At 44.4% G+C, this 27,463-nt stretch overlaps 1 protein-coding gene across 4 annotated transcripts in view; it reads left to right on the top strand.

Moving 5' to 3' along the window:
• The window catches only part of LOC120954898 (TGF-beta receptor type-1), an 85,636-nt gene that overhangs the window by 47,906 nt on the left and 10,267 nt on the right, over positions 1–27,463 (top strand). For 2 of the 4 annotated variants that reach the window (XM_049609488.1, XM_040375206.2), the window contains exon 5: positions 1,592–1,737. In XM_049609488.1, coding sequence (XP_049465445.1) covers positions 1,592–1,737 — 146 coding nt within the window. Of the gene's footprint in view, positions 1–1,591; positions 1,738–3,070; positions 3,214–19,715; positions 19,856–27,463 lie in introns of all 4 variants that reach the window. The other 2 variants (XM_049609490.1, XM_049609489.1) reach the window with 2 other exon arrangements.

The following is a 27,463-nucleotide window of genomic DNA, read 5'->3' as shown; positions in this document are numbered from 1 at the left end:
CCATCTGCCCGTTGCGTACTAGATTCAAGCAGTAGATGGAAGCAGTTAACCCAGACTAATAATCAGTAACTATAACTAACTGGATCTGGATTTGGTTGCCGCCGTGTACCGATCATCCCCCAGCTCTGTCCGGTTTTATTTCGCACTTCGCTTCGGAGCTCCAATGAACTGTAAAGTTGTAGCGCTCGTGGTCGAGCTGGAGTGGTCAAACCTGGATGCCTGCTTTCTTCAGCCCCTTCGGCCCCTGCAATGGGCTTACGCTATCGCCAGTACGCCGGTCCGCCCATCCGACCGGAGTTAGCAATTAAAACTGTCTATTTAATGGAGAAATTGATGGCTGTCCAGAGGCTTTGCCGGACGGCGGCGCTGCTGCTGCTTCCCGTAGCTCGAGCTCAAACAGGCCCCCGATAAATAGTCTGCTAATTAAGCTGAAAGCAGTTGCTAAACGGTTGCCCCGCTTGTGGGTTGTTGTGGAGCACTGTGGAGTGGGTATATGGTCATCAACGGACATGGAAGTTAAAGCAGTGTGTGCACAGGGGCAGATTATTCGCTTCCAACGTTGTTTGTGTGATGTTTATTAAAATTAGGAGTTTTTGTGTGTCTGTGTAAGAGTGTGTATGTGATTTTGCATTCCTTGCCCCGGACAACGCTAATGATTATTACATGCTCTGGTAAAAGAGTTTTCTTGTCCACCCGCTTGACCACTGTTTATGATTGGCTTGAATAAGTCAGTGGACAAGGGTTTGCATTAATTTGATTTAAATCATGGCTAACGTCTAACAGCAGTGCCGTTTTGTGCACAGACTTTATGAAAAGTACTTTCCTACAGCTATGATCAACTGTTCGTGGAATAAAATGTTCGGCGAATGAATCAATTAGTAAGCAAGCAAGTATTATTAAACATGAATAGAACGTTCCCTTTTGTCCAACGCTACTGAGAAAATTGATTTGGCTTATTTGAACTGTGCCCATGCGGACACCGCTGCTGCAACCTTTTGATGGTGGGTAATGAGATTTCAATCCTGAAATTCGGCCTTCAATCAGTAAATATGTTCGATTTGTTTGATTTACTTCCTGCGAAAGCATTCGGCATGTGCGTGCATCGCTTTGTATGAAATTTGATTTTTGAAATAGAAACCATATCAAATTCGATTGACTAACAGAGGAGCGGAGGGAGAGTTACGCCGGTGCTTTGAGGTGGATACAGAAATAGGATTTTGCATGTGCGTAGGCTAGAGATGGACCCGAAATTCGGTAGTTGCTGCGTACCGAGTAAACATGGCGAAACCATATTTTCCCAGAATGTTTTTAATGCATATATTTGTGTTGCTATCTGTGTTACCAGTGCTTGCACCGAATGGCGGGTATTGCCGAGTGTTGGGCAAGAAAAGAGGTTTTCGTTCTGTAGAATTCATCTGAATATTCTCTTTCAAAAGTTCGAATGGAAAATTACATCTCCCCAACGCGCTACGGACGCAAAACTGACACCACTGACGCCGTACTGGACGCCACAGACACATAACATAATCCCCTTTGATGAACAGTTGCGCCAGCAAAGTAATAATGATTTCACTCGCAATTTTTTCTAAAGGTGTTTCGATCTGAAGTACCATTTGGGTCCGTTTACCTGGAACTGGTGCCGTAATAAGACGGAAAACGGTACAAACGATCACTACTGTTGCTACGGGCCAGATTTGTGTAATTTGTCGCTCAAACCCGCGACGCCCATGGTGGAAGGTGCGCTTTTCATTTTCGGTTCTCTTTTTCGTTGATTGCATTTTCAGTTTTATCCTTTTTGTTTGCTTTTGAGTTTTTATTTATTTTTCAGTTTTTTTTCTTGTTCTTTGTTTTGTTTTTGTTTCCTAAAACCCCTCAAACAGACGTTCTCTTTCATTTTAATCTTTGTGCACTCTTTGCAAGAGTTACTTGATTTGTGATTTACTTATTTTATTCATTTGTTTTGACTTGATTGCTTACACTGTTTTAGTTCTCTTAATCAAAATTAACCTCACGCCTTAATGTTGTTTCACTTTTTCTGAAAACTTCCACAACAATTTACAAGATGATTGTACCTCTGTTGGGAGTGGCTCAAAAAACATTCCTACAATTGATATAAATTATAACCATTTACTGCTTTTTCTCCTAAAGCAACATGCGACAGTCAAATACCACCACCATCACCAACGGTTTCACCGAAACATTCCACCCAGTAGATAAATCGTTTGAGTTGTCTAATCCAGCAAAAGTATAGCTTTGTTTGTGCTCGGTCTTGATTGAGTTGATCTTTGTTACGTCTATTATTGTTCTCTTTTGTTATCTCTAGTACTTTAATTTACTTTTTTTTTAATGCGTTTTATTTTGTTCTTGAGTTTGAAACACTAATTTTGTTATGTTTTACCCCGTTTTATATCAGCCATCCTTGTGGATCCTTGTTTTACCTTCCAACCTATTTCTTTCTTCTGTTGCTTATTAAAATCCACTTGCTATAACCCAATGTTTCTTTAGCGCTATTGTTTGTACTGAGAAAAAAGAACGAATTGGTTTTCCCTTTCCTGGTGGATTGAAGAAATGATTTAAACCAAGAGCGTCCTCTTTTGTTGCTTTTGTGTGAATCCTCATCATCGACCTTCCATTCCTTTTTTTTGTGGTTTATAACGATCCCAATTGGAGATTGTCGTTTGTCCGCTGTGGGTTTATTGTCCTTTTTATTGTTCCTATTTGGCTTAAATGAACAGAGAAAACCTTGGTTATCCCAATAATTACGTTTCACTTTTCATCATGCCGTTCAATTGTTCAAGATTTCCCTACGCCTTGTGCGCCTTATATAACCACACCGTTCTTCTTTTCTTTTTCTCTTTCAATGTGTTGACGTTCGCTTTGAATCGGCCAAATAAAACTCTCTAAACTACCGTTGACGGATGTGCAAAAATGTGCACTTTCACAAATCACGAACGACGAAATCCACCCCGAATGTATTCTCTTCATCATCACCTTCATCATCAACAACTGCGCGTGATCCACCAAAACTCCATCATCATCCGACTGTCCCGTTCCTTTACTGTGGCGATAGCTGTAAGACGAGAAAGTACGACCTGGCCGATCGGCTGCCCCTGAGTTGTCTAACCTCAAAGGAAAAGAGCACATCCTTCATGATCGAGTGTTGTTCCACTGACTTCTGCAATCATAACAAACTCCTAACACTGCCCGAACCAGGTATACATTTTGTGGCACCGTTCATTTCAATCTTATACATATTCCGGCGGTATTTTTGTTTGATTTCTTTAAAAAAAAAGTCGTATTTCATTCGATGTTTATAGTTTCCAACTTTTGTTTAATAGCAGTAGAGAAGGTGTCGTAGAAATTCTGTGTCAAACGGGTCGAAAATGGTTCCCCCACAACACCCTTTCGCTTTCGATTCTGTATTATAGATCAAAATTATGCATTCCCTTGCACACACCGTTGCTGTGGAGGTGATAATTCCCTCCCAGGAACAGTTGAAAGTAGTTTGCCTAATTAACAGGCTATCGAATTTATTATTGCTTTTTGCCCTTCACGTGTCTTCTGTATCTAATCGGTATAGTGGTTTAATTTTTGTACAGTGAACTAATTTCAATGTTGTTTCTAGTTTTGCATTATTTCGCTATACAAATCTGCAGCGACTGTTTATAGCAGCGACAGATGTTGTTTTCTTTTCTTGCTCCCTCTGCTTGTGCTAACTTTCCTCTTCTCTTTCCTTAAGAATGAATGTGTTTGAAAGTGTTTGATATGCTGTAAATTACAAGTGTTTTTCTTTTCGTGTTTGCAATATCTCTTCTTATTGAGCTTGGTTTCTTTTCCTACTGCTTATCTTCAATCTCCTTTGTTCCTCTTGTTTTGAGCTTGGTTTTATTTTACGCTTGAATGAATATTGCGCTTATTTTTTCAATGAACTGTTTTTTTTTATTAGAAACGTAGTGTAAATAGTAGATAATGTGAGTTCTGAATGCTATTTTAATAGTTTATTTTTCTCTGACTCCTTTATTGTAATAGTTCAAACAAACATTTTTATCTAGAATTTTTACAGAGTTTACATAGATTGTATGATGTATCTGTCAGCAAAAGTGTTATCACAAGCTTGTGATTCACATACCGACAATATTTGCATCATATCATCCCTTTTTCTATTGATCTATCAACAGCTCAACGATCTGAATAAACCAAAACTAATCCAAAAATGTGTCTTCCTGATCATAAATTTAACGAAAATACGCTTTGTTGCACTAATATTTATACTGAAGTATATTAAGTATATTATTATTCTGTCCATGAAATGTATAATAACAGTCTGTTGGATTCAACCTCAACAAATCTCAAAACCCCACCTTTCTGCAGGTGTAAATGGATCTTTGTTTGTCCAGTTCGACCCAACTGGCGGCACCAATAATTGGCCCTGGAGCAGCACCGCTCAAATGAACCGTTTTTATTTTGCTGCTGCTACTGCTGTAAAATGGAGTCGAAACTAAATGGGAAAGATAAAGTCTAGCTTCCCGGCCGCCACTACTGTTACCTCCCGTTGTGACCCTTGTGTGGGTTTAAGAATATTTTGGCAATTCCTGATCGGTATGCTTGTTGCGGCGGATTAGAACGAGCGACGATAGACGGGTGCGGCACGGGAGAGGGTAGAATTCGGTAAATGAAGCCAAAGTACAGTTACCGATAAAGGAGGTCAGCAATGAATTCGAAATTTGATCCCTTCCCTAACGCGGCTCTTCCTTTTCCATATCGTGATACCTGGGGGTGGGATTGAATTGGAACCTGGAAAAGGAGATGGTAAGGTAAAAAAGCGAAACACTCACACAAACGGCTCGATCAAGAACGTTTTACTACGCCCTTTCCACATCAAGCGGTGCTGAATAATTTAATCGAATTACTGCAACTAAACTTCTTAAATATTTATCATTGATTAGGAACGCTCTTAAAATAAAGAATTTTATATTCCTTTTTGCGGGGGGCGGTATGATGAAGGGATTCTGGTTGGCGGGAATGCGTCTCATTCTCAAAGAAATCCTCGACGGAACAGGTTGTAAATGGATCCAGCGGAAAAATGAAAAATAAGTTGTATAGCTTTTGTGTATTTTCAAGAAATCGCAATAAAAGGTTGATAAGAAATTCTGGAAATGTTTTATAAAGTTAACAATTTCCCAAATCTCTTGAGCATCCTGTGAAAAAAATTTCGATGAAAAAGTTCGAAACCTCATCGCCGTGCACGCTTTCTTACAAACTACCAGGCTGCTCCATTTCATGGGAAAGAAGGGAAGCGTTTCCTTTTTTTTCCTCTCGCAATATCTATTTTCTGTGTTTTATCTCTCCACCTATCTGTACATCCTGTGCCACGGTTTTTGGGATTCACCTGCTTGAGCATTCCATTGGCATCGCTTATCGTTATCGACACTACCCTCTTCTCCCTTGCTGCTGGTATGCCGTTCCCAACAAAGAAAAAAGGGACGAACGGATGGAACTGAATTAAAATACCTGCGCCCGATCGGTTTCAGCACGGGCGATTGTTGACACAGAGACCGATCGAGCGACAGGCGATGATTGGGAACGCCCGGTCGAAACCCGCCCGGTGTCTGGTGGGCTTCGTTTACCGTCTTGGTATTTTTGAGGCCACACGTGTGGCCGGCGCACCACCGCGCGTTGGTTGCGGTAATTTGATAGGCATTGGGCGCCGATACGAATTCTTTGAGGCCGGTTTTGCGAGGGCGCCTTTTGAGAAGAGCCATCAAACGGGTAAAAGGGTTGCAGGACGCATTTGGCATTCCATTTCGGACCTGCTATCGGTGGAAAACCTATTTCATCTTGAGATGATGTGACGCTCTGCGCACTTTTCGTGCGATGATGGGTGTCCAGCGCTGCTTCGTGCTGTGAGTTTTTGCCTTCCCTTTTGCACTTTGATTGGTTGCTTGGTAGAAGATCGGGACTTTTTTTTGTATCAATCATGATGAGAGCACGAAAGGGGATACGCGTGTGATCATTTAGAGATAAGCGGATGGTTGAAGGAGGTTTTAAATCGAACACCTACCAATCATCTTGAACCTCTGGCAACGTTTACAATGGGAGCGGGCGGATACCTTTTGTTTATTTATAAAAATGAAATCATTCCACCAGACACACGTACCGCAGGCGTGGGATTGTATTGTGTCACGCGTAGCTGAGTTCTGCTTTAACTTAAGCAGTCACAGGCACAAAGAAAATTAAACATTATTTGAAAGCAACGTTTTCAGCGCGTGATTGGTTGGGACTTTCAATTCGCTTTCAACCTCGGAATGGAACGGAAGTACACCACGTCCGAGAGCGAGATACAACCTACTCAGATTGCCGTTCTGTCGGTGCGGTTGCTATTCGCACAGAAGGGCAAACTCCCCTGACAGCATTTGATGTGGTGGCGGTGGCAAAAACGAAGCTGTTTCCCATTTCAGATGTTTTTTTCGTGTATTGCGTACGCTTTCCGTATCTCGCTCTCTTTGCACATTGACCGGAAAGCAGGGGTAGTTTTATCATTCCCCTCTTTTTTAAATAAAAGCAAAACAAAAAGCCCCAAAAATGTCAAGCGCGTGCTAGGTCGATTTCCCACCAGTCCCTTGGAAGATAACAGATTAACAACGATCGAGTGTATGCTGTGCGAGCAGTTTGCTGTGTCTGTTGTGTGGCGCTCACGATCGTGTGAGCTGGCATGATTGGCGCTGGCATAAAACGGACCCCACTGTAAAGTGCGGTTAAACATTTTAGAGCTGTTTTAATATTTAAAAGTGAAGCTCTTCGGTGTGCCACTCAGGTTTTTCGTTTTTGGCATGCCTGTGGTGGAATAGGTTTAAAGGGCTGAGAAGGGTACCATTACAATGCATAGCAACCAACCCGGTGGTAATAAACCGAGCTCGTAGAGCTGTAATTTCGGTCGGTAACATATAAACATTAGAGGAACGTTTAGAGATGAGAGAACCCTTGACTCTCCGTACACCGTATAAAAAGCCGCCCTTAGAAGGGAAGGAGTTTCGAGCACAGAATCTTAACCACCGCGCTGTGATGGATAACCTCGCGTGTATCGCGTTTATGAGTTCGGTTGTGCGTGGCCTTTTCGGCTCCGCTTCCCACTCACGCGCGCGCTGTGCCGGATGGACATAAAGTGCAATTTGTTCATTGAAGTCGAAAGATCTTTTGAACCCGTTGCGACGTTGGAGCGTGTGTTGTAGGTTGCGATAATGATGTTTTGGCGGCTGCTGTGCCTTACGATTCAGTGCCCTAAAGTTGAGTGCGTGCATGTGTGTGTGTGCGCCCTTAGCGACGGGACTGTGTGTCTGGATATGTACTGCGATGGTTTTTATTACACAAGCACAATCGTAAAAGTAGCTGTGAAATGAAAATGGCTACGTGCATCCAGAAAAGCGCAGGGACACGATCCCACAGGTCAGCTAGGGTGAGGAGGTTGCTTTTTTTCTGCTTCTTCTTCGTTGCACTCTTTAGCCAGAAGAAGTCATCCCCACAGGAAGCAAAAGGTTGAGGTTCCGTGCGGCAAGGGAAGAAGATAAAAGTTGAAATCGTGAGCTTGTTTTAATGGTCAATTTTTGCACTTCTTTCATTACTCTCCCGGGTGACGACACCTCCTGCTGCAGGACGGCAAGCCACCATTGTTTCCAGCGTGGCATCATTTAATTCTATTCTGTGACATGTGCGCGCAGTAGGTAAAAAAGCGCTTGTAAAGTTTTGTTGGTAACGAGAATTCTCGTAATCGAAATTGTTGAACATCTCATCCTTTGCCGCGGGGTCGTCTTCCTCGACCCGAGGACGGCATGTCTTGTGTAATACGAGCCTGGTTAATTGGTGTCGTTTTTATAGGTCTGTTAATTTTAATCGAAATCACACGCTATGAAGACGACACTCCTCGCGTCAAGTGGGAAGCAATACTGCTGCCGTGTCTGAAATAGCTTCATGATAAAGTTAAGAGTTAATGGCACGCGATATATAAGGTAGGATGATCGATTTCCGGACGCATGTTTATTTAATAACATCCATCGATTGTGGTTTTAATTCGCTTTGTCCTCTTCGTTGAGATAACATCTACAGCAACTAAGGGCTTTTAGAAAAATCAAAGAAAGGAGCTGCCAGTAGCATCAAACGATTAGCTTTTTATTCCTAAGAATGTTTGTGTGTGTGTCGTTTTCTTTCAAATGGAATGTTTTGTGGGCTTGCTGTTGGAATTTGGAACCAAATCTGTGCTGTCATAAAAAAAAATCTCTTTCTGATGCCCGTAAAACTTTTTCCGATTTACAAGAAAGCAACCAACAGCCAGAAGCGCACCGCAACAAAAAAAAAATATCGAAAGGAAAATAATTGCGGGCTGAGTTTTCACATGATAAAACGCAAACACACCACGACGACGTCCCTGTCGCCGCGCTGGAGAGAGGGCTGTGTGTGTGCGGTACAGCGATCGGTACACAAAGAAAGTTTTCAGACCGTAATCTGACACTGTATCCTCCTTCGCTGCTTGGTTTTGTGGGGGCTATATGCCTCCAGTTAGGGGGGGGGGGAAAGGATGTGTACATGTGTGAGGTGCGGGTGGGTCGAATCGAAGTTAGCCATTGCGATACACAAACTCTCGCTGTAGGCGAAAGCGCGAAGTTGATGCTTCGCTATTTTGGCTGAAATATGTACACAGAACCATCGAGGAAGAGGAGCCACTCAGCGTCTTCCTTGTTAGTGGGACGACGGAGTGGGAGGAGTAGAGATAAATTGTTACCAAAGTGTAAAACTGACACCAGACCAGATAAAACTGAAACCCATCAAAACCCATCAAAACCACTCCCGCGACGATTTGTCTCGTTCGGGGTAGGGGAATGGGATGGCTCGAATGGAAGGGGTTTTAGTGGTCTTCGGTTCCGCCGCCTCAAGTTCACCGATAGAGGATGCTCCTAAAAAACAACATTCATAAAAAAAATCGTCCATTAATGTGTTATCCGCCTTTCTTGATGACACGGTGTGATATTGAATAACATTTTCGTCGTCCGGTGGAGGAAGCAATTCTTAGCAAAACGGTGCAAAGATGCATGCCGTTAAGCTTTCTGAGGAGATGTGAAGAGTGGCTGTGGTTAGCCATGATCACCAAGCTACCCCTTTTATTTATGTCACCCCTTTTTTCTGCCCTGAACACGGTATGGAAAGGGTAGGGTGTCCATTAAACGGGATGCGTTGATGGTGCTGGATCCTATTAACCGCCGCCGACGACGGAAGTCCACGGAAATAACCTCCCCGGAGCGCTCCCCGGCTAAGCTAGTCTGCGGTGTTCGCACCACACCCGGATTTAGTTTCGTGTAGCAGATAACAGATCCCGAAAAGCCACTCATAATGTACGTTATTAGTGGAATGGTCAGACGACTACAACAAAGATGACTTCCACAAGACTACGCTTCGGCAGACGACACCACCGCTTGGTGGTGGTATATTGACACCTTTTTCCAACAACCGGAACCACAATATACGGGCCCCGCAGCTACAGCAGGAGCAATAGCCCGAGGCACTCTCGGATATGGGGCTCCATTTTATGAGAGTGACCCATCAGAAAGATATTTTATGACTTCCCGTTCCACTCGGTCCAGCTGTACCGGCGCGTCACGAAGAAAGCGCCCCAAAGTTCGCAAAAGCTGCTCGACAAAAGACGCAGGAATTCTGCTCCCATCCGCGTAGGACGATGGGGGTGCTGGGATATCTCGGTCTCGTCTTTGGGGACGGGGGTGGTTTTACTTTTTCGTTGCGTGAAAGTGAATCGTCCATAAAACAGGAACAAAACCCCACCACCACTACCAACGGACGGCTTTTCGCTTTCAGACGACAGTTACTTTGGCATTGATCCGTTGCAAAAATACGAGCGTTCGTGTGCAGCGCGTTTGGGTTGCTCCAGGAATGGTGGGTCCTCTCCCAATCCCGATCTCCCCCAATGCCCAAAGACCATGTAATGGTTCCGAAGTTAATTAAATCAACACAAAGGTGTCACATTACCTTTCGGGGGTGGTGTTTGCAGCTTTGTGTTTTATGTGCCTTGCCCGTCCGTTCGTGGTGGGTGCGTTTTTCTTCCCGACCGAAGGCCTCTGAACCATTTTTAGGATCTGCCATTGTGCGCGTGTGTGTGTGTGTTTGTCCACCCCCTTTTGTCCGGTCTTTATCCAACGGTTGGGTGTCTAGCCTTTTGGAGAAAGGTCAAATAGAACGGGGGCTCCTTTGCAAAGGAAGCGCGCGCAATAAAGCGTATCAAACGCCCGACAGCGCCTGTGAGTGCTGGAGGAGCTAGTGCAAGAAATTTAATTAGCATGCTTTGCTGGGCACAACAAGCGAGGCCACCGAGGCTTTTGCTTGATTCACGGACGATACTCACTCACCCACACATCTATAGCGACTAGAGATCTAAGGCAAGGCCAGCAAGTCTAAAAGCGAAGATCTTGGCTGATGATCTCCTAGCACATTGGCATTCGGTACCTGTGTTCTGGGAAGTGGCCGTACCGAATCGCTTCCCCGAACCGGGAGCAGCAACTTCTCATCCTCATTGCTGGGGCTGGAGCACGGAGCTTCGGAAAGCTTTCTTAGGAACGTGCAGCAGCCAAATGGCCACAGACGTCAGGATGTTACGATGAAGGTGGTAGCCAAAATGAAATGGATGGCTAATGAAATTTCCTTCCTCCAGCCCCAACAGCACTCAATCCGTTGACCCGTTGGCTGCACTTTTGCACACCCACACACACACACACCCAACAACAGGAAGGTCAGGATCGCCGTGGTTGATCTCGAGCGAAAGGTGCATTTAAATAAGATTCGCTCCGGCCAAGATGATGATGCTTTGTTGTTGTGTTGTGTGTCCCGGTACACCCGGTAAACGATTGCGGCACGTCACGCCGGACATGTGCGGCACAGCAGTCTTTTAAATGGAGAAGATGTCTTGCTTCCAAGAATGAAGCAGGCAGCAGCAATCTTGCTTTAGAGGTAGAATGAGCCCTTCTCGGGATGCATCAAATCTTACTGACGTTGGGATTTTTTGTTGTTGTGTCTTTATGATACCCTTTCTGTGTTGTCTGGGAGAATGGTTTTGCGAGGTTTGCTCGCTACGGTTTCTAGAAGCCATAAACTGGTCTTCCAAGAGTAAATGCTATTAAATACACCAAAACAATGGTTAGCACTTAGGAAGTTGTTAAGAAGGAGAGAGTTCCTTCGCAGCTTCGCCATTTTTCACTCGAAGGTCTTTGGACGTGCTTTGTCTGTTTTGATTTAATTAAAATAAAGATATTCAATGCTTGCACCAATCAGTAGCGTGATTTTGGTGTATATAAACGCATTTATAAAGCAGCAGAAATGAAATTTAAGTCGAGGAAATTTCGGGACGAACTTTCCACAAATCTGCATTCCAAGCAAGTTTTCCTTAAAATGATTTTTACGCTGTGCGCTCAATTGAGTTGTTGTGTGCTGAGGGAAGTTCTTGAAAACACCTCTCGTAATATCTTCCAGTCAGTAGACTTGCTTTGTTTCCCTTGCATATCGCCTGCAAACGGTGGCAAAGTAATTGTTTAAGGTCATCCGGTGTGGGACAAATAACATTCGGCAGTGCCCACCATCCACCATCAACCAAAGCTCTGTTAGCAAAACTTTGCAAACGACAGAAAGTACGGTAGACACACACACACAGCCCACAGTAAATTCTGCGGTTGTTGTAAAATTGTCCTCACCTCGGTGCGACGCTTGACGCAAATGGACTCGGTTCGCGTGTCCAATTCGCGTGCCCAGGAATCCTTAAATGTTCCAGCGCCAAGTGTACCAGCGACGACGACAACGGAAATGGTGTGGACGATGGTTGGTTGGGGTGGCGCGGTAACTACCGGCACCGAAATCCGGGTGGAAAGTCATTCAATTTGAGATCGAGTTTAAATTTTGGAGACAATTTGTGCCGTGCAGCACCTTTCCCGCCGCTGCCTGGCGGTTCCAATTCCCCGTGCTGACGGCGCTTTTCGTTGGTGCGACAGGGTAAAATGCCTGACCGACCGCGCGTGGTAGCATTTTCCGAATATCTTCTAATTCTAAAGTGGTATCTTGTTAGCTGCTTGTTGAGTCATTGCAACGGCGATGACGACGAGGACGGTTCTTCGTTGTGGTATCATCGGCCTGGAACGAATGTGAAGTCGTGCGTTGTTCTGCGGTATTAACGGTGTGCCACAGGACACAAACGCACATAGAGCACATAGAAAACCCATGGAAAAGTTTGTTCTTGGCGAGGCAGAAAGACGGTGTGCTGTGAGACGTGGGGATTTCCTTGTTTTCGTACTGCAGCAACATACACACACATCGCCCAACAAAAACCGTCTAATAGTGCTCACCTAAAGTTGTGCGGTGGTTTCCATTTCGTCAATGCTGTGAAACATTGGACCCGAAAAATAATAATGAAAAGAAAAAAGAGGAAGAGAGAGAGAGAAAACAAACGCTCATAAGAAAGCGAATCCTCCTGCTCCGCGTCTGATGCCGAAAACTTCACGGCAGTGATGAAAATGCGTGATCAGAATCTGTTATCAAATCGAGCCATCGTTGATTCAATTAACCCGAGTTAAGCCGGGAGCTTTCCGGTACGTCCGGTTTTTCTTTATTCCCGACACAAGTATGCTTTCCGTCCTCTCACTCTGTGTGTGTGTGCGCGTTTGTGGCTGTTTAGTGTATAGAAGAGGTTACTTTAGTGTGTTTTTGACTTGACTCGCACTCGTCTCGTGTTTGTAACTTCAAGTCGTCTCTTTGTTTGCCCGGCAGGGAAATGGTTCTGATCCTTTCGTCCTAGTCGGGTAGTTCATTTCCATTCCGTCCATCAGCCGGGGAATGGGGTCCCCGTTCTTTTGGTAAGGGTCTGTTAAAAAAAAGAAAGAAACAGAGAAAAGCTGCTCTATTCCGGTAACACTTTCCTTCTCAGTAACAGTTTGACTTTGAGCAGCAGCAGCAGCAGCAGCACAATCGTTTTCTTCTTGTGCTGGACGATAATCGGTCCCTCGTTGGAGGCGGAAGAGGGAGAGCGAAAGGTTTTCCAGTTCGCCATCATGTGCTGATGGTTCGATGGAGAAAATTTGTTTCACACCGTAACCGACCGGTGGGAAATTACTTATCTTGATCCCTATGCCAACACCGATTGGGAAAGGATTTGTGCTGGATAAAGGATGTTGTTTTTCTTATCGCACACATCACAATAATTTGTTGGGCCCCGAGCCGTGCCGAGAAGCGGCTGCTGTAATATTTGTTCATCATTTATTGTGAGGCGATTTTGTGGCGAGAAGGCAAACAGAGCAGAAATTATGCTGCGCTGCTTGCTGTTGGAACGTATGTTTTGGGCCGCACAGAAACACACACTCACTTGTTTATCTGTGTTCGCGCGTAGTCTCTGTTTGACCTTTTCAAATAATCCTATTATCGATGGCAAATGGCAGGACGCATATTGGACGTGTCAATCGCACAAAGGCAGGACGATTCCGTTCGGCCAGGATATTGACATCTTGGCAATAACTTAGCTTGGGGAGCCGTTCCGACTATTGAGTAACCATGGCAGTTTTTGGGAGGGAAAATCGACGCAATATGAGCTGATTGTTTGTTAGCTGTTATTGCTTTCCCAGGTGTACACATCGGGGGAGGGTTTTGTCAGATTACATGTTTCTTGGAATGCCAAACTTTGAATAAGATTCTATACGAGTTACAGAAATGATTGTCACAACACGCGTACCTCACGAATTTCCGTTTGATGTTCTTCTTCATGGTAATAAGAGCATAGAATTTCTTATACTATATCCTTTTAGCCCAATAGGAGATATTCAGTTTAGTACCCACTTAGCCTCTCAACTTGCAAGCTAGAACAAAGATAACACGCTCCTTAGTTCTACCTAAAATTTTCGCATAGTGCTTTCTTGTTGGGCAAGATGATGACCGGAATCCGCCCCAAGGTTTGAGATCCATACAAGAGATGTGAGAGCATCCTGTCGATCGAACCAGCCAGTATCGACGCAAATGGATGGGTGGAGTTTTATCGAATGTCAAATGAGACGTTTTCATTTGCTGGAGACATGGAGAAGCAAGAAGATTAGTTCCCATTTTTGTTTTGGTTTTGGAACATGTTGTCTAACTTATTTTACTATTCTTTTTTTGCAGTAGTATGTAACATGAAACAGAAGAGGATATAAAACATTCCGAGCATAAAATAAACGTATTGTAATTGCAGGCACACTGCATGTATAATAATGCCAATAAACTTTTTCCAAAGCAAAATAAAGCCATTTTCTGTACTTTTCTTCGTCCTTTGCTTGCAACCGTACTACTGCTACTGCTCGATTGTTATAACAGAAAGAAGAATACAACAATTGCATGGTCCATTTCCTGCCTCTGTGGACCCCTAAACTACTTCGCATCGCCTTCCAGGGTGGTCCGTAACCGCAAAACTCGCAAAAAGGTTCCCTGTTTTGCACCCAGCAGACTCCTTCTCGGGTCGTTTTGCGGTGTAATGTCTGTGTGTGGGGCGGTGATGGCGATTGTTGTAGCCATTTCGACGAGCTTCCGACGTAAAGAATGTTATGCAAAGTGGGGTCCCCGAAATCGGGGCATAAATAAGGAGTGAAGTAAAAATTGCCGTGTGATAAAAATTAACGATACAGTTGCCCGATCGTCAACTGGTTCGCCGTCTTCGTGTGGTCGTTGTCGCCGCTTGCAAATGGTACGCAATACGCGAGGCCTTCAGAGTGTGTGTGTGTGTGTGTGTGAAAGTAGGTGGCGATGCGCCATGCATGCCGTTTGCGCAGGCGTATCTCTGTGCAGGTACAGGGTGTAGAGGTGCGGGTTAAGCGGGAAGCGGCAGTTGTAGGGTCGTATTGAAATCGATTAATGTTGACTATGACGACGATAATGGTAATAACAGTAATAAGCTATGGGGATGATAAAAATCAATAAATGTGATGTGAGATCATCACACCCATCTGCAAGTAGAGCGGACAGAGGAGATAGAGGGAGACTGCGTGGTGATGGAGCACGATTGCACGATCGTGGACCAGTTGAGCGGGGTTTAATTTTATGGCCATGGATTGGTCCAATTTGAAATGGAGGGAAACAATAAAACTCCTTTTTTTTGCAAGTAAATTTTGCTTATATCGGAAGTATAGAGAAATCTTTTCGATAATTTAATTCATAACGACCACCAAATCAAATCAATTCAAGTTGGTTTGCAAAGTTTTGTGCTATGTTTTCTGCTCGCATCTTATTGCTTTTCTCCTCCAACCATTGCAAGAATCTTGTGATCCGTATCCATAAGACCGTAGTATTGAAAAGAAAGCTAAGAGGAACGAATGAAATAATGCTTCAACATTAGTCTGTTTATCTTTCCACCTCCAATCACCTCCTGACCACTGTTTGTGCTTGTGCACCGGGCCCCAATACTCTAACGGGTGATTATTGATGGTAATTTTTCTTTTCGTACACTTTCACTGCATCCACTCTCGGAATCATCTCAATTCTCCCCATTTCCTCCGAAAAGCAACCACCTCTTGTTTGGTGACGCCAGAGAAAGAGAGGTCGTCCGTTCGAATGTCATCATCGTGTCGCGTCTTTCTACCAAGTTAAACCCATGAGGGCATACGGAGAGACAACGGTAATAAAGATTAATGATAAAGATTGCAGGAAGGGTGTTGTATCCCGCCTTTTTTGCTTGCTTGCTTCAAACTCCCCTTTGCTACATGTCCGAGTACGTCAAGCGATCGCTCTGTTACTGCACATTCATTACTCTGGGACGAAACAAGTACATGTCGAGCGTGTCCTGGGGGTTGCTGTCACTGGCTCAGGTGCCAATGTACCAAGCTACAACAAATTGAACAAAGTTTTGGGGGGTACACTTCCCGGACGAACTGACATAGAGCGCAGCAAGTGCACGGTGTGTACAACCGGTGCTACATACTAGCGCCACCGGGGGAGTGATGAAATGTTGCCCCGAGCGATAAGATTCTGATGGAAACAATGTTCCCGATGTGCCTGTGATGTTCACGGTTGCTTTTCGTTGTGTGTGCTGCCACGGCGGTTGTTTGAGAGATGGTGATGTCGGATGCTTACGTAAAGGTTACGCGTTACCAATCGCTTGTTTTTTGTTGCTTTGTTCTCTGCAAGTACCACCGCTTGTTCGATCTCTATTGAGCAAGATGTGGCAGCGAAGATAGTGTATTTAAGAAACCGAACTGCATGGTTCTATGGAGCAGCGCCGAACGAGCTTTTGGGTCATCAAGCAAGGTGTCACTCTCCGAGCCGGAACTTGTTTCTGCTTTAATCGTGACCACAGATGTGAGACGGGCGAACTTCATTTATCAAAACCGGTCATTTGTCAACGGGTCGTTAAGCGAACGGAATAAATTCCAATAAACGATGATAGTAACACACTGATCAAGTTTCGGTGCTGCCTATCTAATGATCCATACAGAACTCGTTTGACCGGATCCAACCGATGGTGGTGTGCTGATGAATAGTGCATTGAAAGTTCAAGCTTGTGTGATAATGTTTGGGTAATTATACCCCTGGAACACTTAGCACAACTTGATGAAGGCAGAACGCTCTATCGGCTTTAAGCAAGGAGGAGGAGATACTTGAAGAGTCTGAATAAATCTCATTCTGGAAATCGCTCAAAGCCACACATCATGCCTGCTGATGCCTGTCTGCAGCCGGAGCTCAAAATTATGCTGATGTAATGCTGGATTAACAAACAAAGTTTGCAGACATCATCTCCGGTACCTGGGTGCAATGTGCTGTGAGTATTGGAAACTCGAACGAGAAGCGGAACGAGACTAATGCTGCTGCCTCATCGAGCCAATTCGTCGAGCTAATGTTCTAATGGAACCGATCATCCGGAATAGGAACACAAGGTGAACGTGTCGTCTGTAGTAGCACTTCCTATAGAAACACTTTTTGTAATCGTTTTTGAACGGATTCGTCTACAATATCAGTCAATCTTGCAGGAAAAATCAGATTCTTTCGCTGTATTCCCGTAAACCACATTCCGCGGTATAAATCTCTAACCCGATTCCGGCTAACGTCTAGACTGAACGCGCAGCACACAAAATTGGATGCGAAAAGTAGGGAATCATATTTGAATGCCCAAACAGCGCTGCTGGGGGGCGTACGAGATGATAAGACAGTAGGCCAACACACCCGAACGCAGCCGCCGGAATCGCACAACATCCCCTTGGAGCGATTCTCATAATTTCAATTTCAATTCGTTCTCGTCGTTACCCTTCAGACCGACCGGTCAGCTACCTCCAGCAAAGCGCTGGCGAGGGAGCGAGCGCGCACCCAGCGCGCTTCTTTCCGGTCGGCTGCGTAGAGAGGTTCCCCGGATATATCTTCAAACGCTGCTCTCAGAGCCCCGTGTAGAGTCACCCCTATCATAGAGTCACGCTTTGGCGAGGGGGGCATTCCGTGCCAGTTGTCGATTACCGTCGCTCTATCGCACACTGCCGGCCGCTCTAAGGCTTGTTCGGCCATCAGCAAGGAATTGCGTTGTAATGTATATTCTTCTCTCTCTCTCTTCATTGGCTTGCTCTACCTCATGCCATCTCTTGCCACCGCTGTCGGCTTTACGTTCTGATTTGTTTCGGGGCGTGATTGCAGGGCGTTCAGGCTATAAAATTCAAATTCGAAATAATTTGCACGCATATAAATTTCATGATCACTGGGCGGGGACAATACAAACGCAACCGGCGGCTTCTTCTGGTCGAGAGGCCGATATCTAGACTAAGCGAAATACTTGCCGACGTCGTTGCCTCCAGCCCCCATTGGCAAGTGATGAGATTGGGATGGTTCCGAAAGAAAAGCTGGCACAAAAACTAGCTCGAATAGATATGTTTTAGTTTCCAGGCTTCAGCCGCAGATGTCTCTCTTTGTTGTTGAGAGACGGCGTATTTTCGCTTTGAAATCATGACGCGCGCGTGTGTGGTGTCGATCGGTCTCTGAACCGTAGAGCGAAAGATGCTGTGCGGTGGTGGTGGCGAGGACCTAGCCCCTCGGGTGTCTTTTGTGTCAGAATCATCTAATTTGCGTCTCACGTGCCAATGATTGAAATTTGCCCTTCGGCAAAAAAGCAGCCGGCAAGCGAACATCATAACAAGCATAATTGTTTCCATAGTTTAGCCGGGTGTTGATGGGAGGGAAGCGGACCTAGGGTTTCGGGAGGGCGTAACTTAGACGAAACCGCCATATCTCGTACTCGGTTGAGCTTCGCGTTGGTGGCCAAATATGGCCAGATTCTACACACATACATATTGTTCGAACCAGGCTGTGTTCGAAGTCAAAGTTTTTCGCCCCGGGATGTGTTTTCTTTTGGTGGGAAGCTGGAGCGCGGTAAAGGTTGTGCTATCGAAACACTTTAATTAGCGAGCCCGTCGGCGACGGCTGTAGTAGTGGGGTTTTGTAATGATAGTTTTAGGCAGTCGACGCCGCCAAGTCATGCCAGGCAACGCGTTGCGAAATATAGGGAATATATTTAATATTTTAATGAGACCATAAATGAAGCTGCTTGTGTTGGCAGAAGTGAGAGCTAATTGGTTAATGGATAATTTATTCGCGCCGTATCTGCTGTCTCGAGTGTGGATAAGCGTTTTTTTCCAAAAAAGAGCATCTTAATAATGTCTAGTGACGTAAAGAGCACTAGGAAAATACAACATCTTGCAGTAGGAAAGTACAATTGCTTCGTCTCAGAAAACTCGCCAATTAAGTCCATTAATAACGTTTAATGTTTTACCTTTTCGGAAAAACTGAGCATTCGTCGGAACTAAGGCTATTCTCCTTTTATAATTGATCTTAAGTGTTTAAGAATCCTCTTTTAGGGATAAAGTTTACCTTTAAAATTTCGCTGTTTAATTGACTCTCATTCTTCAAAGCTCTTTGATAAGCTATTTTCGCCAAAACTTTTCTATCGAAACCTTTCTGCTGCTTTTCTGACGGAAGCTGTGGGTTATGTGCATTCTTCATCATCATTTATCATGCGCCATTTTGTCACGCAATCTTTTCGTTGTGTGGGAGGGGGGGGAGGGGGTGTACATTTAGGAGTCGCTTAACAGCATTGGAAGGTCGGCAATAAGCGAATAGAGAAAAAATCTCTCATTATTCATATTTGTTCAAACCTCATCTTATGCTCATTTTGCGCTCTTCTCAGCCTTCATCTGATCAGTGAAGCGATCATCGGCGACTTCCCATCGACATCATCATCATCAACCTCTACCATCTTCATCCTCTCACCACTACTACTGTGTGTTGTGTTTTTTGTGTGCTAGTGGTAGTACTCATCCTGTTCCTACCGAAACTACCCCGGGTGATGGATGGTGGTAGCGGGATAGCAAGTAAGCTCGTTTCGTAAGTCCTCTGTCACTAGGTAACAGTGGACAAACATCTAGTGCATGTGTACCTATTGTAAGGCGAGCGTCAAAGCTCACCGAAGCAAACAGCAGCTAGTAAAGTTCTACATTTCCCTCTATTTTTCGGACCACTCCATTCAAAACCACTCGGCGGCGCCCTCTCCTATGGACGTGTGCTGTGCCCAACCCACCTCCACCTCACTACTACTTCTATCGCTTCCGGTTCCTATCCTTTTACGGCATGTATGTGTGTGTGTGTGCGTTTGGCAATCAAACAAACCAATATCTGTTGGCGCTGTGTAGGTGCGTGGAGCACAAAGAGCTTAATCTGAAGCATGATCCTCTCTGGTGCCGGCAGAAGACTACCACCGAGCCCCACTGGATGGGCTGTTGCAAGGAAGACTTTTGCAATCTGGAGATCGTGTTTAGCTACCTGACGCCAGGTGAGCATGGGGCAGAAGGTTTCCGTACTCCTCTCCCTTCTCTCTTTACCTCTATGGGTTGTTTTGTTGGTGGAATTGTGTGCCCATGTGATGTCCAACCTTTGGAGTGCGGGGGTTTTGTGTTGTTGGTACTTTTAAGAAGCTACAGATAACATTCTACCACGTGTCCAGTATGTGCGTGCGTCCTTATATCTCTTTCTTTCTGCCTCTCAGTGTGTGGTTTACTGTTCATCTGAAAGAATATTCATCCTGGTTTGGTTAGGTGAACGTGTTCTGTCAAAACATCATTCTACAAGATTTCGGGACACGTGCTGTTGTGTGTGGGTTTAAGTCATCATCCGCATCCTGGTAATGTCCAACTATTACAAACCATACTAGTAGAGGTACTTCCCTGTCATACGGGTATGTGTGCGCGTATGTTTGTGTGTGTATGTATGTGTGTGTGTGTGTGTGTGTTGTGGGGAGAAGTGTCACAATTCATTCATGCCCGAAGCTTGGTTAGCTTCATTAATGCTATTCAACAAACACAAAATGCGTCACTTAATCATACTCGGGGATCCTTCGTCATAATCTTCAGGAGTGTGCGGTGGCGTGCTGTAACTACCATACTCCCACGGTGCGCCAGCATTCCAAGAATTAACCATCAAACAAGGCTCGAAATGAGATCCATCCATTTCCATCGTTGATAAACCTCTCCCCGCCATGGACAGCCGCGGAGGAGAAAGGTCCTCGCCATCCTGTGGGAAATCAATTCCACGGAATTTCTGCCCAACAACTTACAAACAATGCGCTATAAATCCATAAACCGTCAACCGTGTTAGTCACCTTCATCAACTAGATAAATATCGTCGGTTGTGACTGTGTGGTGCTGTGTGTTGCCCCCTGGCTCCTAGGTGGTGGTGTTGGGTGGCGGTGATGGTTGTGCTGTACGATTTCCTCTACCTCCTTTCGGAACAGTTGTGTATTAATATTGGAAGGTATCTCCCGCTGTGGCCACACGCGGTATCGAGTCCTCTGCGCAAAACGGCAATCGTCATCGTCGTCATCCTTCCAGCACACGGCGAATGGTGGTGGTTGCTATTTTCCCGCTGCTTCGCATTTGCGTGCGGATTTAGCTTTGCGCCCTTCCAGGAACGCAGGACAAAGGTTTGGGTCGCTATGGATGTTTGGCCATATTTAGTTGCGGTAGTCTCTTGGGGTAATCCGGAACGGGTCTTTGTTGTTGTTTAGGCGGCTGCTGGTTCAAAAATAGCGTAAGCGCTGACTTGTGCCTTTTTACTGTGGCTACTTCAACATTAGACAGGAAAACGGTGGTCATAAAGTGGAATCTAGTTTGAAGGTGGTCATCAATTTGATGCAGCTAACCCCATTGTCTATGGCAATGCTTTATTTGCATTGGAATCTCAAGACAGAGGATGAAATCAGTTTGCAGTAATCTATTAGCGGTGCTATCTGATCGTTATTGTTTGCAGTTGTTTTAATCATTCATTTTTCCCGAAGCAGCACCGAGCCACACATGTTTTGATTGCATGTAACACGAAATGTTCGATGTAGACAAATAATTTTTCCTGTTCCGAATTCTACCAAAGAAGAACAGACGGCGCGCAGACCCATGTTTCATCGTTTACCAGTTTCGTCGGACGGACAGACGGACGGACTCTGTGTGCTGTGTATGTAGAGTGCCTGACCGCATACAATATTTTATCGAGTTTACGAGCTTGCCGAAAATCAGCTTCCTTGTGTGGTTGTGTTTTATTTTCTGCGTTTGTAGCTGTGCGTGTGTGTGTGCTGGAAATCCGTTTGTTTGTTATTTATCGATACATTTGTGTTACACGGGAAAGTAATCATTTATCTGAAGGTGCTTCATTGGAAGCGAAAGCATATTTGGAGAAAGGTGGAGAAAACTCAGTTTGGGAGTTAAATAATGGTAAAACGGTGAACGACATTTTGTGTTGCGAGCGAAAACTAATGGCTTTCGTGAGTAGTGCTGCTGTTCGTAGGGTGTCGGGAAGCACGATATAGTTTGCAAATGAATGAGCATTTATGTTTCAGGGGAAAAAGGTACAATAATATAGCAATAGAACAATCGTAGCACCACGACTCTTTGCGGTGATAGCCTCATTTTCTAGGTATTCTATCCTTCAACCAGTGTAATGTATTCAACGGAAATAAGCTTAAAATCATAATTAGTTTTCCCTTTCTAAGCAGCATCAGTTAAAAAGCTTCATGATTAAAATGCACACTGAAGTTATAGCGTGATAAAGTAAAGGATGATTATTATAGCACTTTATGGCATAATTTCACCACACACACAGTGAGTTGATGCGATTGCATACCTTCAGGCGTTTTGCCCGTGACTATCGCTTTCTTTTTGTGGTTTCGACGCCTCGGCAGTCGCCGGGGAACGCGCCCCTCGGAATGAAACAGCACATTAAGTAACCAAGATTAGTGAATTGCGTTTATGGTCTGTGCTTTGCTGGCCTCCATCCTCTTTCTTTGCATCGACTGGTTCCAGTTGTCCTAACTGATTCTGTTTGTGCCAGATTGGAGTCACACAGTTTAGCATAAACCGAGCAATGGAAAGTTTGCCCCATAATCGTTACGGCTAAACGCGCTTTTCTCGGAAGAGAAAAAGTGTCACACGCTTTGTGTGTGTGTGTACGCGTGTACGTTTGAGGAGCTTTAATGCCTTTGTTTTCCTTCGGTTTTGAATGGCGCCTGTTTCTCAATCTAACTTTGCTCGAAAAGAAGAACAAATAAAAGAATTCGCGTAGCTGAAACGAGTGCCATTAGATGCCTGTTAAATGTGTTAGTGCATGCCCTCTTTCACCTTCGTTGTAGTGGTTTTGCGATTACGAACCACAAAGTGGGTAGAAGTTTTTTGTTTTGTTTCAGTCGTATCATTCAATGGTGGATAGGAATGCAATCTTCGGACAAAAGCGTGTTCACACTTGGGAATATTTATGAAGTTCAATGGGACGTTAGGGGAAGCTCACGTTCTACACTCTTCGTTGGACGGAGGCATATTTTGATGCTGATGTAAGCACACTTTAAGCGGTCTTTATCTCCCAGCTCAGGACCTCTGGGCGAAACGATTGGCCGATTGGACAGCTATTGGAAACCGTTTTCGGTGTTATACAGTTGGTGTGGAAAATTAAGGGAAATTTCCCATGTCTACACCAATTCCATTTGATTACTCTGTTAGGAATAGCTACAAATAGCTCTCCCCAAGTCTTGATAAGATTTAGAGTCAGTCAGAGTAATGTGAAGGTAGGCGAAGCTGTTTGTGGTGTCGCTCAACCCAAGCAAGTGTTTATACCCTGGTGGCTCAACGAGTGTCATGTTGCAGTTAGCGTATCATTTATCTTGCTTTTCCCACCGCACTGTTTGGTTGTGCCAAGAAGAAGCAAAAAAACACAGCATGTTCTCACATGAAAACCAAAACCCCGTCGGGGTCTCGTGGTGTAAGCCCCAAGCAGACATCAATCACAAGTCATCCAGTAGGAACAAACATACTGACATATGGACTTCCTTCGCCATGTGCGCTTTTTCTTGAGGTCTCTCTCGGTTGTGCAAGGATGGTTGTTTGCTTTCCCGCTTCGCTTCCGTCGCTTCCGAGTGGCTGATTGTTTCTTGTGGAAAATGTTCGGTATACCAGTGCGGATTGGTGCGCACACAATTATATGCCATCAGTGCCGGCGTGCTCTGGAGCACCAGGGATCTCTGAGCGGATAAGCGTGCTTATGAATCTGATGATGATTAATAGGAGTGTTGTGTGTGCGTCTCTGTGTGTTTATAGGCTCGTCTGGAAGACGCCGTACGGGGGCACACAGCAGTAGCAGTAATAGCAGCAGCAGCAGCAACAGTATTTCGTTCCGAGTTTTGTCCAACTGTTTGACGAAATGAATAAATATGTACGAAAGTTCAAGCTCTCCTCATTGGTCTGTGTAATCGGATACATCAGCTTTCGGATGGCAAAAATCCATCTTCACCAAGAACGGTTTGCCGTTTAATGGAAAGGAAAACCTTTTGCCTAACTAGTAATAGTACAGTTGCTGTTTCTTGTTTTTTTTTGCCCAAAACACTACCGTCCCTAGATTGGGACTAACAGCAAAAAAAGAAGAAAGGAAAATGAAAATGAAAACACTCTAACACATCTAAAATCGAACAAAGGCCACCGAAGGAAAAAAAAACTGGCAAACTAATTCTGACCTCTGCTCGAATATGCTAATGAGGCTTACGAAACTAATAGTCTGCTCACAAGAAAAGCACTTCATTTCCTTCCCCTTTTTGCCTCGGCCAGCGGGTGCGATGAGGAATTTGCCGCCCTCGTCCTTGTCCTTTGCCCTTCCGGAGGGTTTAGGTTTAGGTTAGAGGTAGGAAGCATAGCAACAGCCAAAAGAAGAAGAAAAAAACGCTCCCATACCATCAACTCGGTGAAATCTCAGACGGTCATAAAGCTTACATCTTCATTCGACAAAGAGAAAAGGAAGGGAAAGGTAATTGACTGAAGCGTGGGACCTGGACCGCGGGGAGTGGTTAAGTGCGTGTGAGGAGTTTTTTTTCCTATCGTTTTTTTCCAGAGTAAAAAGTCGGAAAAATCAGCAAGAACCGCTGGAGCTAATAATGTTGTTGATGAAACAATGCGGTAGAATTCTTCTTTGTGGTACAGTTCTGTTATGGAGAAGTATTGACAGAAGTAGTTAGTTTTCTTTGGTTTACTTTACTTACTTTGTTCCTTTTTTGTGTGTAAAAGTAGTGACAATTACTTTGAAAGCTTGCCTTCTTTTGCTTTTACTCTTTCGTTTTCAGCTTTCATGTACTAAGCTTCCTTTTGTCTTCAAAGCTTACAGTTGTGTTATTCTCTTTGACTTCTCTTTTACAAAATCTTTTTTGCTAACCCTTTTCACTACGCTTTCAAAGTTCCATCTTATTGTTCTTTTGTAGTCTTAGTTTTTGTTTATTTTCCTCTTAATACTTTTATAACTTTCACTTACGCTTTTGCACTTCTGAAGCTGTACTTTAAGCAATAGCCCATTGTTTATTACTCCTACCACTACTTGGCTTTTGTTGGTTGTTTTGCAGGAATCTTGTTACCATTTACTACACACTTTTGTGCAAGTGCCCCTCACCTTTTCTTTGCCTTACCGCGCTCTACTGCCTTGTTGGTGCTGCTCGATTGGTTTATTTGCGCCATTTTGAAACGCGTTTGTTTGTGTGCGTGGTGGAAAAACGAAAAAAAAAATATCAAAAATATATGAATAGAAAACTGTGTGTCTGTGTGTGCGCCTTCATAACAGGACGGAAAACAGAACACCAGAAATACAGCCACTTCTCACAGCGCCTAGGAAAAACCTTATGTTGTTTATGCACGCTTCGTTTTATTAGTTTATATGTGGCTTGCTCGTTTTCTCCTCTCCTTTTTTTGCTTGCTTGCTTGCTCTTTCTACATCCAAAAGCGATACGACGATGTTAACTTTCCGGCTTGTTTTTTTCGTATTTTGCTATGCCACACGGCATGCATGGTTATAAAAATAAGATGCTGAATAAATATTAAACCCACACCACCACCCATCCAACACTTTCGTTGGGAGGTTTCGGTGGGACGTTGGCTTCTTCTTGTTTTATTTCCTTTCAAGCCATAGCCGCCACAGATAATCGCTCTTCGGCTCGCTCACGCGTCGCTTTTCAGTATTCCTGTGCCGTGCAGTCAGAACGATTTTTCTCACTCTGCCGGCTTTTGCAAGGCTGGCAGGGACTCTCGGCCTTCCACCAGCCCAGGCCCTTCGCTCGGCAACTCGGTTGATAGTTTGGGAGCAAAAGGCTTACTCCCTCCCTCAGCTAACGCGCCCTGACTATGCTCATAGCGAGCAAGGGTTTACTGCCAGTTCCGCTTTTGCCTATCGGAAGCGTCACCCACGACGCTTGTTTTTCGCATGACGAGACCCTCCTCGGCAGTGATGGGGTGAACATATTAGCATTTTTATTTTTAGTGATGGTAATAATATATTTTGTTGTTTTAAAGCTTCGTCCGCTGCGGGGGTTGGAAGGAGCGCACAAATCCATGAAGTATGATGAAACGTACCGCTTTTGCTGTAGAGAGCGAGGTGGAGCAAATTTCGCACTACACTGTACTCTACTGCTACGCACTATTTTCCTATTTTGCGGTAAAAAGTTGTTTGTTTGTGTGTTTCGTATCCATCCAAACCTGTTTCATCGTATGTTTGGTGGAAAATTCAATTTTACAACCCACACTTTCTTAGAGCTTTTTGCCTTTTTTGTTGGGGGAAGCTTTGCATGAAAGGATTATGTGCTGTGATGGATGCTTCTATCTATTCTATCTTCTATGGTTTTCTATCTGGCAGCATTTTTTGTTTGTTAAGGTTAACTGTGTGTGTAAGGCTTCAGCGGGCAAATGGTGCAATGTAGTTTGCAGAACGTTTGTGTTGCACAAAAAATGGGGAAAGCAATTTTCCACCCCAAGAAAAGTTCACTGTTTTCCATTATGTCTATCTTCTCCCTATCTGCTTTGGCCATTATTTTCTAGCTTAAAATTGGTTAGTTCTTTAAAAAAATCCCCAATGCTTCTTATGTCAGTCTGTGCTCCAATGCTGTATAGCTACTTACGCCTTGCTATTATCGGCTTATGCATGTTTTTTTCCCCTCTTCATCTCTCTCTCTCTCCTAAATCTCGAAACTATCGCTTCAACTGCAACTGCATCCTTCTCCATGCTTGCGATCAGTAAGCCGCCCAGCGCTGCACTGTTTTGGGGGGGTAGCAAACGGGATGCAAAAGGGAAGTGTGAATGTGCATGAGTATGTGTGTGTGTGTGTGCGAGTATGTGTCACTAACTGTGTTGGGTGTATAATTTCGGTGATGGTGGTTATCGTCGTGTCCCGGCGTGTCATAGTCGTCCCCCTTGCGGGCCTGTTCGTCGTAAAAACACGTGAATAATACTAATCCGCTTGTTGTTTTTTTTGCCTGCCAGCTCTAGTCTGCCTTCACAGCGAAGGGAGAAAGGTTTAGTTTTTATTTTAACGCTTCACTAACTTCGAATAGGATTTGCACAACTTTTTACTCGCCCCTGTCGTTGTTTGCCTGCCTTGGTCTGTATGTATACGTGTGCCTTCTTTACACTGCTTGCCTAACCGCTTGGTAATCTGCTTGCCTTTTCTATGTAGTTCTATGTTAGCTAGTCGGTGTGTGTGTGCTTGTGTGTGCCGGGTTTTTTTTCTACCGTTGCAAAACTTGTATCTTTTGAAAACTCACTACGGCGACGAGGGTGGTCATAATTTTACTAGCGCCATTCGCGCAATGAGGTTAGCAAAATTATGTGCAACACCTTACGATGATGTTCACCTTATCGCAGGCCGTGAACAGAAGCGGAGACAAGAAAATTAGATACAAGTTTTAGCTGTTATTCTACGACTCCCCCCGCGCGTTGGCACAATAAGAGCGGAAAAGCTCCGTAAAATTTAAAACTAATTTTCTACTGCCGATTTCGTTTTTTTTTTATTTCCTTCAAACCTCCGGATGTAAAAAAAAGTATTAGTTATGATTTGAACCACCATGAAGTTTGTCCAATTTCTAATAAAACTTTTTCCATT

This window comes from Anopheles coluzzii, chromosome 3 (assembly GCF_943734685.1).
Source record: "Anopheles coluzzii chromosome 3, AcolN3, whole genome shotgun sequence".
Classification (NCBI taxonomy): domain Eukaryota; kingdom Metazoa; phylum Arthropoda; class Insecta; order Diptera; family Culicidae; genus Anopheles; species Anopheles coluzzii.
This window is presented reverse-complemented; position numbering and strand designations above follow the sequence as displayed.